Here is a 14,763-nt window from a genome sequence, read left to right as displayed (position 1 = left end):
TTTGCCAAGTTTCGTGCAAATCCATTCAGCCGTTCGGGCTAAAAGTGAGGCCAACCGCCCTATGGAAAACTCAATGTTAAAAACACGTTTTGGGACCCCCCTTTTTTCTCGACCCCCCCTGGACGAACCCCCCCCCAATTTTCAGGGGCTGCTCAGAAACAAAATGTGCCATTTTCCTGAAAATTTCAGCCAATTCCGTCCACAAACGCCAAAGTTATTAGACATAGAATTTTCAAAAATCCCATAGAGAAAAAATCCTAACTATATATACCTACTGGCGACCGCCAGTAGGTAATATATATATATATATGTATGTATGTATGTATGTATATGTATGTATGTATGTATGTATGTATGTATGTATGTATATATATATATATATATATATATATATATATATATATCCTATTGATTGAGGACCTACTGAATGAGCAGTCATGGAAAGCTCTTAAAGAGTCCCATCTGACACATCACAGGCACCGCAGAGGTTCAAAAATACCGAGACATATTTTGGTCTCACAGCTCCTACCTACAATTACTAGTTCTATTCAGGGGGATCCTCATCAATAGTCATAAGCACTGAATAGTCCCACCCATGCGCAGGGATCCCAGAGCACTTGTAAAATTTTATATATATATATATATATATATATATATATATATATATATATATATAACGACGTAGCACGTGATACGAAGGTTAAACAGATCGGCAAAGTCCCGTAAAAGAATACTATATTGGTATTTTATGGAAGTATGTTATGATTTCAGCAACATATCCAATACAACAGACTTGGGCATGAACGGTGTATTGAATAAGGTGAATATTGTGTTGTATCATCATTATTTATTTTTCGCTAAACCCAGTATTGTATATTGTAAATACAGACATTACTGAATTTATGGTAGCTGCATATACTGTTTTGACATGCCACAAGCAATGTAAGGATATACTACCATTGTTATGAGTCCATGTTAAGATGTCCACCAGTTTTTTTGAAAGTATGATTTACTGCACTGTGGGGTCTTTTACTTGTGATTGGAGGAGGTGTATTTAAGATGGCAACTTCAAATGTATGACGAGCGTGATCAAGCTGTAATGGCGAAACGCGTCGTTTTTCTACTTGCCAAATAAATTCCTTGCAAGAAGCCCTGGCTGTCCAAGTCTCTTCCTGGATTGGGAGGTTTGTTTGGAGTGAATATATATGAACAGCCCATCTGAGGGCGCGCAATCACATGTATTTAGGAGGCGGGACCAGACTGTGTTTCATTCCTTTTACCGACAGCCTCTGAGGAAGACATTCGAAACGCGTCAGGCAGCGGTGAACTGGCTGTGAAAGAAATCGGCAGGCAGGCATTCTCCATACCTAATAAAGGAGTTTAAGCTTGGAACTCCGTGTTGTCTTTTCGGGTGCCTCTTGATTTGGGACTCAAGCAGGAGCTTTGATATATATATATATATATATATATATATATATATATATATATATATATATATATATATATATATATATATATATATATATACATATAATTTTACAAGTGCTCTGGGATCTTTAAGAGCTTTCCGTGACTGCTCATTCAGTAGGTCCTCAATCAATAGGACTTGTAATCATTCTCTTTACAAAAAGGTCTATTTAGAGGTACACCCACGGGTGAAAGACAACCTGGCACTGAAGTTTTGGTTGTGTCAACGCAGTGGAGTCTAATGACAGATGCCCATCTATATGTTTCTTCCCTTCTAAGTGAACTGCCACAAGGATTAGTTTGTTCAGAATGGCACAGACCATAATTTGATTGGTCAGAAGACATACAGAATGCACTGAGATCATTTGTCTTTGTTCAGGTAAAACAGAGATATTGTATTGCATTTCAAAATGCTAATTTGTTTTCATGGAGAGGAACAATAACATACTTGAAAGCCTGAGTTATCGCTATGAGTTGTAGGAGAACATTTTGAAATTGTGTGTCCTTAAGTGGCCAAAACCTATGATTCTAGCGGCACGGACAATGGGATGCCTGGCTGAATTCAAAAGTGTCTGTGGTGACCGATGTTTGAGGAGCTAATTGCAGGAATAAGCATCCTTTGTGAATACTTTCACTTAATATCCACTAGAGAAGATAAAAGTTCAGCAGTCATTATTATTTTCATGCATTGTGGATATTAAGGTTGTTTTTTTTACGAGCAGGATGCCACTGAAGAACCACAATTTGCATTCTTCCCATAGGACACATGAATGCAAAAAGGCATGAAGGCAAGTGTTCTTTAAATTCACAAATTGATGAGCACGAGCGAAGAAAATCCAACTCCCGGCCAGATATTACTCAATGCTGACAGTCATGGATGGTCACAACTGCTCGCATTGAGAAAGCATCCGTTCGCGTTGAGAAATCTCCTGCTGGGGTAGAAAATCTACTTGAGCGGCAAGAAAAGAAGCACCCCCCTCTTGTGCTGCGCATGGTGCCGTTCACGCTGATTTTTCAGCGCATATCTAACACCCAGCGCTGAAATCAACGTGAACGGCATGACCAAATGCACTCAGCCACTTGCGGAACTCCAAGTAGCGCAGCAAAGTTTTTTGGTCACCTCGTGGAGTGAACTCTATCCAGGCCTAGTTCTTTTGGACTGTAATTTTAAGTTTATGAACAATGAGGGATAACCAATACAAAGAAGTAGTTCATTAGTGTGAGAGGCACCTCTTTCACAAGAAAATGAATGTGCTTTCTTGTTCTGTTCTGAATTTCTTAACATTCCCATCTGCCAGCATCCCTCCTTACCTATCAATGAGACTGAAGAGGATCTCTTTGCCCACACAGTTTTCGGAGATAAGCACTAGATAGCGTGGAGTGATGTAGGCCTCATGCAGCGCCATGATGCGCTCGTGGTGGAGGGTTTTCAGGATATCGTACTCCTGCAGGATGCTCTGCTTGTTTTCAGCTTCGTACGGAATGATCTTTGCCATAAAGTGTTTGCCGGTTGAGTTCTCTTTGCACTCGCGGATCACACCGAATCTTCCTCTGTGGGTTATTTCAAACACATAAACACATTATTATCTTTTGGTTGCATTTTTGTATCATAAAACAGCCTCAAGAGGGTGTCGGAGCACAAGACAGATGACAGGAAGTTATTGGACTATAAGGTAACGTGTATATGTAAATCTTACGTTTAACCAGAAGGGTATCTCAGTGCTACAATACCAGATGTATATTGCTACCAAACTCAATGGTACTTAAATGCACAATATTACATAGAGAATTAAATACAAATGGTATATACAGAATGACAATTACTAAACAGAATCCTCAGTGCAGAATGTTTAATATTTATGCTGAATACAGAAAACTAAATTTAAAGAACAAGTTACTTACCTTCGGTAAAAATATATCTTTTAGAGACATAGATTAGTTATAGATTCCCTACCTTGTGAATTACCCCCCAGGCGTCAGACTGGATCCGGAGAATTTTTCGTCGGTAGTACCCCTGCTCGTCTAAAGGTGGCGTCTGTCACTTCCGCGATCGTCGGCGTCATGGTCGCTAAGATCACTAAGCGGCAGCTACTTACACGCCGCCCTCGCACCCTGACGTCAGTTCTGTACACGACTTTCCACGCCAGAAGCGCAGAGCCATGCAAGACACTGACCACTCGTGCGTAAAATCTAGGGACCTGAAAGCGCACCATTTGGATCCAGACGGAGGAGCCACTAGTCCTTCTTAGAAAGATGTGGAGGCGGGAAGAAGGTGGGCAAAGTGATGGTTTGACCAATGTGGAAAGAAGTAACCACTTTTGGGAAGAAAGGGTGGATGAGTTTGAAGGACAACCTTGTCCGGATGAACAGCCAGAAAGGAAAATGCTACTTATCAGTATGCATCTGTTCTTGGCATGTAGAGCTGTTGATTCGTATAATTATGCATAGATAGCCATCTGGTATTGGGCTTGGATGTTTGCACTTTGTTTTTGTCTTGACTCCTCCTTAGGACGATATTGCGCATGGGCTTCAACTCCATCTCCAGATTGTTTTGCCATGGAGGGTTATGAAGGAGTTAGTAAGAAATAGAAAAGGATGTCCATGTGTAATGTATCTAAGTAAGATACCCTCCTGACCTGGTCAGAAACGGTCGCTCCACCCGCTCCTGGCCGCCCTTGTACCGCATCAACACTCTGTGCCAGACAGTGCCCCTGATCTCGCCTGCATCCTGGGATATATCGTATCTGTGCCCCCGATCTCGCCCTGCTTGGTGTGGTATCGTATTTGCTGCTGTAATTAGTTTCTGTGCCAGACTGTGCTTCGCGTGGTATCGTATTTGCTGCCTTCATTAGTATCTGTGCCAGACTGTGCCCCGATCTCGCCCTGCATTGCCTTGTTGTTGTTTGGTGCCATTTTGTTGTCCCAGCCCGTCTCTCCTCCCCGCTCCCTGCCGCTGCTCCCCCGCGGCCCCACCCCCGCTCCCTACAGCATCTACAATCGATCCCCTCCCCACTCGCCACCCCGCTCCCGCCTCCCAGCTGCTCCTCCCTCCCACTGGAACATAAGGATAGACCGGAGCGGTGAAGAGCTGTGACCGTCCTGACCTGGTCAGAAACAGTCGCTCCACCCGCTCCTGGCCGCCCTTGTACCGCATCAACACTCTGTGCCAGACTGGTCCCCTGATCTCGCCTGCATCCTGGGATATATCGTATCTGTGCCCCCGATCTCGCCCTGCTTGGTGTGGTATCGTATTTGCTGCTGTAATTAGTTTCTGTGCCAGACTGTGCTTCGCGTGGTATCGTATTTGCTGCCTTCATTAGTATCTGTGCCAGACTGTGCCCCGATCTCGCCCTGCATTGCCTTGTTGTTGTTTGGTGCCATTTTGTTTTCCCAGCCCGTCTCTCCTCCCCGCTCCCTGCCGCTGCTCCCCCGCGGCCCCACCCCCGCTCCCTACAGCATCTACAATCGATCCCCTCCCCACTCGCCACCCCGCTCCTGCCTCCCAGCTGCTCCTCCCTCCCACTGGAACATAAGGATAGACCGGAGCGGTGAAGAGCTGTGACTGTCCTGACCTGGTCAAAAACGGTCGCTCCACCCGCTCCTGGCCGCCCTTGTACCGCATCAACACTCTGTGCCAGACTGTGCCCCTGATCTCGCCTGCATCCTGGGATATATCGTATCTGTGCCCCCGATCTCGCCCTACTTGGTGTGGTATCGTATTTGCTGCTGTAATTAGTTTCTGTGCCAGACTGTGCTTCGCGTGGTATCGTATTTTCTGCCTTCATTAGTATCTGTGCCAGACTGTGCCCCGATCTCGCCCTGCATTGCCTTGTTGTTGTTTGGTGCCATTTTGTTGTCCCAGCCCGTCCCTCCTCCCCGCTCCCTGCCGCTGCTCCCCCGTGGCCCCACCCCCGCTCCCTACAGCATCTACAATTGATCCCCTCCCCACTCGCCACCCCGCTCCCGCCTCCCAGCTGCTCCTCCCTCGCTCCGCCCCCCTCCACTCTCCACTTATGACAGATACACTTACGCGCAGCGGTCATGCGCAGCGGACGTGCCCTAAGCGCGCCGAAGGCGCGCCAAAGGTAAGCCCGTCTATGCCCGTCCGCGCCCAGCGCCAGTACCCCTGGACCCCGCAAAGGCCACCCCTCACGCCGAACTTACGACGCCGACACCCTCACTGCACTCAACACTGGCCGACTCCCCAACTGCCACCAAGCTGCCCCAGGACGCACCCACGGTCCCTTCATCTGCCAATCATGCAAGTTCTGCTGCATCAGGACCCACACTACATCCACAAACGCCAAACAGAGCTCCGACAACAACCACCTGAAGTGCATCCTGCTTAACACCCGCTCCGTCCACAGACAGGCCGTAGAACTATGGGACCTACTCGACACCACATCGCCGGACGTCGCCTTTATCACAGAAACCTGGATGAACGCCTCATCAGCACCCGACATCGCCATAGCCATCCCGGACGGTTACAAGATTATCCGAAAGGACCGCATCAACCAAACAGGAGGAGGCATCGCCATCATCCACAGGAACACCATTCGCATCTCGACCAGCTCCGAATACACCCTCATAGCCACCGAACACCTCCACTTCCAGATACACACCGATCCCAAGACCACACTCAGAGGCACCCTCATCTACAGACCTACAGGACCCCGCACACAATTCAGCGAAGACATCGCTGAATTTGTCAGCCCACACGCCCTCCCCTCCAATGACTACATTCTCCTAGGGGACCTCAACTTCCATCTCAAGAATAACAACGACTACAACACCACCACCCTGCTGGACAACCTCGCCAATCTCGGACTCAAACAACTGGTGAATACCCCCACCCACTACGCTGGACACACGCTCGACCCAATCTTCTCCTCCAGCAACCACATCTCATTCAATCACGCCACGGGACTCCACTGGACAGACCACAGCTGCGTCCACTTCAGCTTCAGAAAGACCACGACCCACCACCACCCGCAACAAGCTCCCCGCAGAAGCTGGAACAAAATTACCACCGACCAGCTCACCACATCACTGAACCAAAACCCTCCCGCCAGATCAACGGACCCAAATCAAGCAGCCATCAATCTCGCACAGTGGATCACCCACTGCGCTGACGAATTAGCACCCATGAAAAACCATCCCAACAAGCCTGGAAGCAAAAAAGCCTCCTGGTTCACTGACGACCTCAAGAACTCCAAAAAGAACTGCTGCACCCTCGAGAAAACCTGGCGAAGAAACCCAACCACAGACAACATGACCGCCCTCAAGAACGCCACCCGCAAACACCACCAGCTGATCCGCACCACCAAGAAATCAGCATTCAAGGATCGACTAGACAACAACGGCCACAACAGCAAGGAACTCTTCAGCATTGTCAAAGAACTCACCAATCCCAGCGTCGGCAACAACGACATCACTCCCTCTCAAGACCTCTGCGACTCTCTAGCCTCATTCTTCCACAGCAAGATAGCTGACATACATAACAGCTTCGGCGACCAGTCCACTCCCCTCACCACTGAATTGAAGCCCCCCACCACCACCCTTCGTGCCTGGACCTCAATCAGCACCGAAGACACCATCTGCTTGATGAACTCCGTCCACTCCGGATCTCCAGCCGACCCATGCCCCCATCACATCTTCAACAAGGCCGACTCCGTCATCGCACCCCAACTCCGGGACATCATCAAATGCTCCCTCAACACCGCTACCTTCCCAGAAAGCTGGAAACATGCCGAACTCAGTGCCCTCCTGAAAAAACCTACAGCTAACCCCACCGAACTTAAGAACTACCGCCCCATCTCGCTCCTTTCATTCCCTGCCAAAGTCATAGAAAAGACCGTCAACAGTCAGCTCGCCGCCTTTCTTGAGTCTAACGGCTCCCTCGACCCCTCACAGTCCGGCTTCCGAGCCAATCACAGCACCGAGACCGCCCTCATCGCAGCCACAGACGACATCCGGACTCTGCTCGACAACGGGGAAACAGCGGCCCTCATCCTCCTGGACCTCTCCGCAGCGTTCGACACGGTGTGCCACCGTACCCTTATACAACGCCTCAGCAACATTGGAATACAAGATAAAGCATTGGATTGGATCATCTCGTTCCTCGCCGGAAGAACCCAGAGAGTTCGCCTCCCCCCTTTCACATCAAAGGCCACCGAAGTCATCTGCGGCGTACCACAAGGATCCTCGCTCAGCCCCACCCTCTTCAACGTCTACATGAATCCCCTCGCATCCATCGCACGCCAGCACAACCTCAACATCATCTCCTACGCAGACGACACACAGCTGATCCTCTCCCCCACCAAAGACCCAAACACCGCCAAAACCAACCTACACGAAGGGATAAAAGACGTAGCCGAGTGGATGAAGAACAGCCGCCTAAAACTGAATTCAGACAAGACGGAAGTCCTCATCCTAGGGTCATCCCCCTCTGCCTGGGACGACTCATGGTGGCCCCCGGCCCTAGGCAGCGCACCCAAACCAACGGACCATGCTCGCAACTTGGGATTCATCCTAGACTCCTCCCTCTCGATGACCAGACAAGTCAACGCCGTCTCATCATCATGTTTTAACATCCTACGCATGCTCCGAAAAATCTTCCAATGGATCCCCACCGAAACAAGGAAGACGGTCACCCAAGCACTTGTCACAAGCCGACTGGACTACGGAACCACCCTCTACGCCGGAAACACTGCCAAACTGCAGAAAAGACTTCAACGCATTCAGAACGCCTCCGCTCAACTCATCCTAGATGTACCCCGCCACAACCACATATCCAGCCACCTGAGAGACCTACACTGGCTCCCCGTCAACAAGAGAATCACGTTCCGTCTCCTCACCCACGCACACAAGACCCTCCACGACCTAGGACCAAGTTACCTCAACACCCGCCTGACCTTTTACACCCCTACCCGTCAACTACGATCGTCCAACCAAGCCCTCGTCGCGATTCCATGAATCCGGAGAGCCACCATGGGAGGAAGATCCTTCTCCTACTTAGCGGCCAAAACCTGGAACTCCCTCCACACCCACCTCCGCCTTACACAGAACCACCTCTCCTTCAGAAAGCAACTCAAGACTTGGTTGTTTGATCAGTAATGAACCCCTCTCCCTCAAGCGCCTTGAGACCCTCTGGGTGAGTAGTGCGCTATACAAATTCTTAACTTGAACTTATAATACTGGAACAGATAGAGCTATCCGGGGAGGCAGGTGGGCATATACGAATCTACAGCTCTACCTGCCAAGAACAGGTCACTGCATTCTGGTAATTAGCATTTTGGGTTTGAGGCATATGATCTGTAGATCGTATACTTATTCATAGACTATAAATCAGTTACCTCTTTAGCAGTGGCTACCTGTATCTGTTGCAGTCGTTTGAAAAAGTGTTCTTAGTACAGACCGGCCCACACTAGCTTGTTGTTTTGTCTGCATGTCTACAAAATAGTGTTTTATGAAGGTGTGTGGTGTAGACCAAGTTGCTGCTTTGCAGATATCATCTAGGGGAATGTTCCCTAAGAATGCCATAGATTCCCCTACTTTTCGTGTGGAGTGAGCTCTAGGGGAAATGTATTTGTATTTGTATTTGTATTTGTATTTTAGACTTGTAGAGCGCCTTATCACCCCGGGGTCTCTAAGCGCTTGACAGGCGAGTGAATACTGGCAGGAGGAAAACAGACTAGATATTACCCCATGCCTCTTGGAAAAGCACGGTTTTTAGCTTTTTCCTAAAAGGCAGGAGTCTGGTTTCTTTGCGCAGATTTTCAGGCAGTTGGTTCCAGGCTTTAGGCATTGTGTGGGAAAATGTCCGACCACCGATAGTGGATCGTTTGATCCTAGGACAGATCAATAGAGCGGCGTTGGCTGAGCATAAGTTCCTGTTGGGGGCATATGGGACAAGGCGTTTTTTGATGTATTTCGGGGCTTGCCCATATAAGGCTTTCTGCGTAATGCATAGGCCTTTGAACTTGGCTCGTTGATTTACTGGCAACCAGTGTAGCTCCCGAAGAAGAGGGGTGGCTGGTGTCCTTCTTGGTTTATTGTAAATAAGTCTGGCCGCGTCATTCATGACGATCTGAAGTCTCTTGGTGAGTTTTTTCGGGATGCCGAAATACATGGCATTGCCATAATCCAATCGGGCCAGAATTAAGGCTGACACTGCTCTTCTGAGGGTGTCTGCCTTTAAGATGGGAGCTAGCTTGCGCAGTTGTCTCAGGAGGCCTACACAGGTGCCCACCACCGCCGAGACCTGGGCTGACATAGTGAGATTTGTGTCGATGATTATGCCCAGGCTTTTTACTGCTGTTGCCGGTATTGGGGGGTTACCTAATTCTGAGGGCCAAAGGAGGTCGCACCAGGGGTTAGATGAAGTTGTGATAGGAAGAACCTCCGTCTTATCCGGGTTGATTTTTAAAAAGTTTGCCGTCATCCAATTGACGGTAAATTTTAGAATATTCTTCAGTTTTTGATCAGCCATAGGGGAATTGCCTATCTGAATGATGATCTGGGTGTCGTCAGCATAATTATATATATTACAGTCCATCTGATTCAGCGATGAAATGAGGGGCTGCAGATACGTGTTAAACATCAAGGGGGACAAGGCAGAGCCCTGCGAAATGGTTAATGTGCGTTTGACTTTAGCGTAGCATATTTGGATGCATTTAACAATCCACCTTGCAATCCCTGGTTTTGAGATAGGATTGCCCTTATGAGGTGGGGAGAAAGCCACAAAAAGTTGTTTAGTCTTTTTTAAAGTTTTTGTTCTTTCAATGTAGTAAAGTATCACTCTTTTGACGTCTAGCCTGTGAAAAGCTTGTTCTGCTACTGAGTCTGGTCGAGGGAAAAATACAGGGAGTTCTACAGACTGGTTAAGGTGGAAAGCAGACACGACTTTAGGTAGAAATTTTGGGTTAGTCCTAAGAACCACTTTGTTATGATGAATTTGTAGAAATGGTTCTTCTATGGTTAATGTCTAGAGTTCACAAACTCTTCTGAGAGAGGTGATCGCAACCAGGAAAGCTACTTTCCAGGTGGGAAATTGTAATTCGCATTTATGCAGAGGTTCAAACGGGGGACCCATGAGTCTGGTAAGGACCACATTTAAGTTCCATACTGGAGAGGGTGGAGCTCTAGGTGGAAATATTCTTTTAAGTCCTTCCATAAAGGCTTTGATAGCTAGTACCCTAAACAAAAACAGGTGTTGTCTGTTTTGGAGATAGGCTGCTATTGCAGCGAGGTGTAGTCTAATGGATCTATACGCTAGGTTACATTGTTGTTGATACAAAAGGTAGCAGATGATGTTTTGAATAGAAGCATCTAGTGGATTGATGTTGTTATTTGTACAGTAAATTACAAATCTTTTCCACTTTGCGGTATAACAAGATCTAGTGTTAGGATGTCCAGCCTCTTTAATGATGTTCATGCAGTCTGGCGGGAGATGGAGGTAGCCTAACTCTAAGATTTCAGGTGCCAGATCGCAAGGTTGGGTTGACTGGGATCTGGATGTCTTATCTCTCCATGGTTCTGAGTGAGAAGCTTGGGTGAGAGTCGTAGCTTTTGATGAGGAACTACTGATAGTTTCAAGAGAGTTGTGAACCATGGCTGTTGGTCCCATGTTGGAGCAATGAAGATCATTGTGAGGGAATGCTGTTTGAGCTTCCGAACCACCAGTGGAATGAGCGGGAGAGGCGTAAAAGCATAAGCAAATTTGCCTGACCAGTTCATCCATAGCGCATTGCTTTTAGACAATGGGTGTGGATACCAGGATGCGAAGCTTAGGCATTTTGCGTTTTGGTGTGTGGCGAACAGGTCTACTTCTGGGTGGTCCCACATTTGAAAGAATGAAAGTAGAACTTGAAGATGAAGTTCCCATTCGTGTATCTGCTGTCTCTGATGACTGAGCAGATCTGCAATCTGATTGTGTACTCCTGGGAGGTGTTCTGCAAGGAGATATATGTTTTGAGGAATGGCCCATCTCCATATGCTTTGAGATAGGTGTGAAAGCTGCAGAGAGTGTGTCTCCCCCTGTTTTTGTATGTAATACATTGCTGTCATGTTGTCTGTACGGACCAGGACAGTTTTGCCTACCAGGTGGAGTTGAAAAGATTTTAACGCTAGGAATATTGCCAACAATTCTAGGTAATTTATGTGGAATTGTTTTTGTTGAGTGGTCCACATGCCCTGAATGGTATGGGTTTGAAGATGAGCTCCCCAGCCGGTGAGCGATGCGTCTGCTGTTAGCACTATCTGTAGAACCGGGTCGAGGAACGGCCGCCCTTTGGAAAGGTTTTGTGTGTTCCACCACTGCAGAGTGCGATGGGTGCGGTCGTCTACCAACACCAGATATGTTAGCTGGCCTTGAGCCTGGTTCCACTGATGTGCAAAACACTCCTATAAGGGACACATTTGAAGTCTTGCATAAGGGACGATGAATATGCAGGAGGCCATCATCCCAATTAGCTGCATGAACACTCGAGCAGGGATTGAGGCTGCAATTGTGTTAGTAGAGCTTGTATGGTGTTTATCCTGACTAGGTTGGGGTATGCTAGAGCTTTTGAAGTGTCCATCGTAGCCCCTAGATATTGGTGTATGCTGGAAGGTTGGAGGAGGGATTTGGTGAGGTTTACAGTGAATCCCAAGTTGTGAAGCAGTTGGATTGTTTGGTGTGTGTGTTGCACACAGCTGCTGTATGATTTGGCTTTTATGAGCCAGTCGTCCAGATAAGGGAAGACATGAATGTGGTGTCTTCGTAAGTGGACCACAGCTACTGCGAGGCACTTGGTGAAGACTCTGGGTGCTGTAGTCACCCCGAATGGGAGGACTTTGAATTGGTAGTATTGACCGTCTACCACAAACCTGAGATATTTCCTGTGAGCGGGTTGAATGGGAATGTGAAAGTAGGCGTACTTTAAATCTAGAGTGGAGAGAAAGTCACCTTGTTGAAGTAGTGGGAGCACCTGTAGGAGCGTGACCATGTGGAATTGATCCGATTGAATGTAGAGGTTTAGCAGTCTGAGGTCCAATATTGGCCTTACAGTGCCATCTATTTTTGGTATTAGGAAATAGAGTGAGTAAACCCCTGTGCCTTGAGGAGGCAAGGGGACTGGTTCTATTGCATGTTTTCGAGAGAGAGAACTTCTTGTTTGAGAAGTGTCAGATGTTCTGAGGATCCCGGAACAAGGCTCACCGCAACTCGGCCAGAGAACGCGCTCCGAAGTATTTCCCCGCACCGGGGTGATATAACGACCGGGAGCTCTCGCACTCCCATTGACAGGACAGCCATTACCTTAATATTTAACAAGAGAAAATCCTTTTTGAAGAATCCAACACCGATTACATCGCCATAGATTATTTTTGATGACGATTAACCGACAACAAGGTTCACCTTGAGAATCGCGCAGACAGTGAACGGACCCACACCTTTTAACCTGGTCTCGAGCGGGGCCGGGTTGGAAATATCACCGGCCTAGCGACCTGTGGTGCGCCACCCTAATCTTTCAGCCCTGAGGAGTCGCGGAATCATTACATTCCAATGCGACGAAACACGTGTCGCCTGGCTCTAAAGAATATTAAATGAATGTTTGATCACAGAAGACATTGGTGTTCTCTCTGACAGCTGCGATTTGAACATTCAGGTATCCATCGTGGCACAAATTTGTACTTATCTTTTGGTGTGTGCAGTAGGCATTCAGTTGTCTTTGTTTAGCGTGTGGTTTGACTACACACTTGTTGAGAGGTTACAGGGCTCATCCCCTTGCCTTATTGCACCACCGTCCTTACCATCACTACATCATACCTATGCATAGAACAGGGGCTGAGCGCCCGGTATTTCCCCCATCCTAAACACCCTCTCTTTCAATTGAAGTCTTGGTCTCCTTAGATTTTGTTATAGGAGTTTGTGGCTCTGAGACTTTTTTCGGCTCTGAAGATTTTTCCGGCTCCAAACGCTGAGGGCTTCGGCATCGAGGCTGTCCTTGGTGCCGACGAAGAAGGGCGTGGCACATCTTTGGTCTTGTGCTTCAGTGCCAAAGGTGACTTTTCAGCACCGGAATGGGGCTGGCTCGAGCACGAGCTGGAAGGCTTATATATAGGTTTCATAGTCAGGCCCGCAGGCGGGGCATCTGAGCCATGTTGTCGGTGTTGACCCGAGCCGGAGGGCGAGGGTGCTACCAGAGCCTTAGGATTAGGTTTTGGGAGAGGGGTTTCGGTACTCATAGACCGCTGAGCTGGGGTGATTGTCTCCTCTTCGATGTTGGAGTCGTCGGCCTCGGAGACTTCTTCTTCATCACCTTGTTGCTCCGACTGGACATTGGGATGTGCTCCAAAGATGTCTGGAATCGAGCTGCTTCCGCGAGGCATTTCCTGACGTTGAGCCCGACAACCACGGATGGTTTTCTTCGACCTGAACGATACACAGGCCTCACAGTTTCTGTCTTGATGCTCCAGGAAGAGGCAGAGATTACAAACCTCTTTCAAGTCCATGTGGGGAACTTAGCATCACACCCAGGATATTTTTTTAAAGGAGTCCTTTACATTGACTGCAGGCGTGGTCAGCGCGGATAGGCCAATGGCCCTCGTCGATGATTGAGGTGGAGGAGGTTGTTTTTAAAGATTGCCGTTGAAAGGGGAATGCGATCAAGACAATACCGTTGAGTGGAGAGGAATTGCGCGTTGAAGGGGTGTTCGAAACCGACACCGACACGGAGCGCAGTAAATTACATCCGAACCCGATGGCAGAATAAAACAATCTGGAGATGGAGTCGATGCCCATGCACACTATTGTCCTAAGGAGGAGTCACCTACCTCGTGACTACAAATTCTTCTACCAAGACAAAAACAAAGTGCAAACATCCGAGCCCAGGACCAGAAGGTGATCTATGCATAACTATAACAGGAGGTTTTGAAGAAAGAGCTTGGAGCTTACTCACCCTACACGCAGAGGTGATGGCAACCAGAAAAGCAGTCTTCAAGGTCAGAAGCCTAAGAGGACAGTTATGTAGGTGCTCAAAGGGAATGCACATAAGATAGGTTAGAACTAGGTTCAAGTCCCACTGGGGCATTACAAAGGGAACAGGAGGAAAAAGCTGAGCAATGCCCTTAAGGAAACGATTTATAACAGGGGACTTGAAAAGAGAAGGGTGATCAGGAAGCCTAAGGAAGGCTGAAAAGGCTGAGAGGTAGCCCTTTAGAGTGCCCAGAGCAGAACCCTGCTGGGCAAAAGAAAGGAGGAACAAGAAAACCTAATAAAGAGGGTCAGAAAGGGAATCAACAGCCTTTGCAGTG

General features: G+C 47.9%; 1 protein-coding gene across 4 annotated transcripts in view; it reads right to left on the bottom strand.

The window, feature by feature from the left end:
- Positions 1-14,763, bottom strand: part of SPEG (striated muscle enriched protein kinase) — a 1,484,310-nt gene that overhangs the window by 89,519 nt on the left and 1,380,028 nt on the right. For all 4 annotated transcript variants that reach the window (XM_078679189.1, XM_078679190.1, XM_078679187.1 and 1 more), the window contains exon 37: positions 2,779-3,018. In XM_078679189.1, coding sequence (XP_078535315.1) covers positions 2,779-3,018 — 240 coding nt within the window. The remainder of the gene's footprint in view (positions 1-2,778; positions 3,019-14,763) is intronic.

This window comes from Lissotriton helveticus, chromosome 3_1, assembly GCF_964261635.1.
Source record: "Lissotriton helveticus chromosome 3_1, aLisHel1.1, whole genome shotgun sequence".
Lineage (NCBI taxonomy): Eukaryota > Metazoa > Chordata > Amphibia > Caudata > Salamandridae > Lissotriton > Lissotriton helveticus.
Note: the sequence above shows the minus strand (reverse complement) of the source record. Positions and strands in the feature narration are given on the sequence as shown.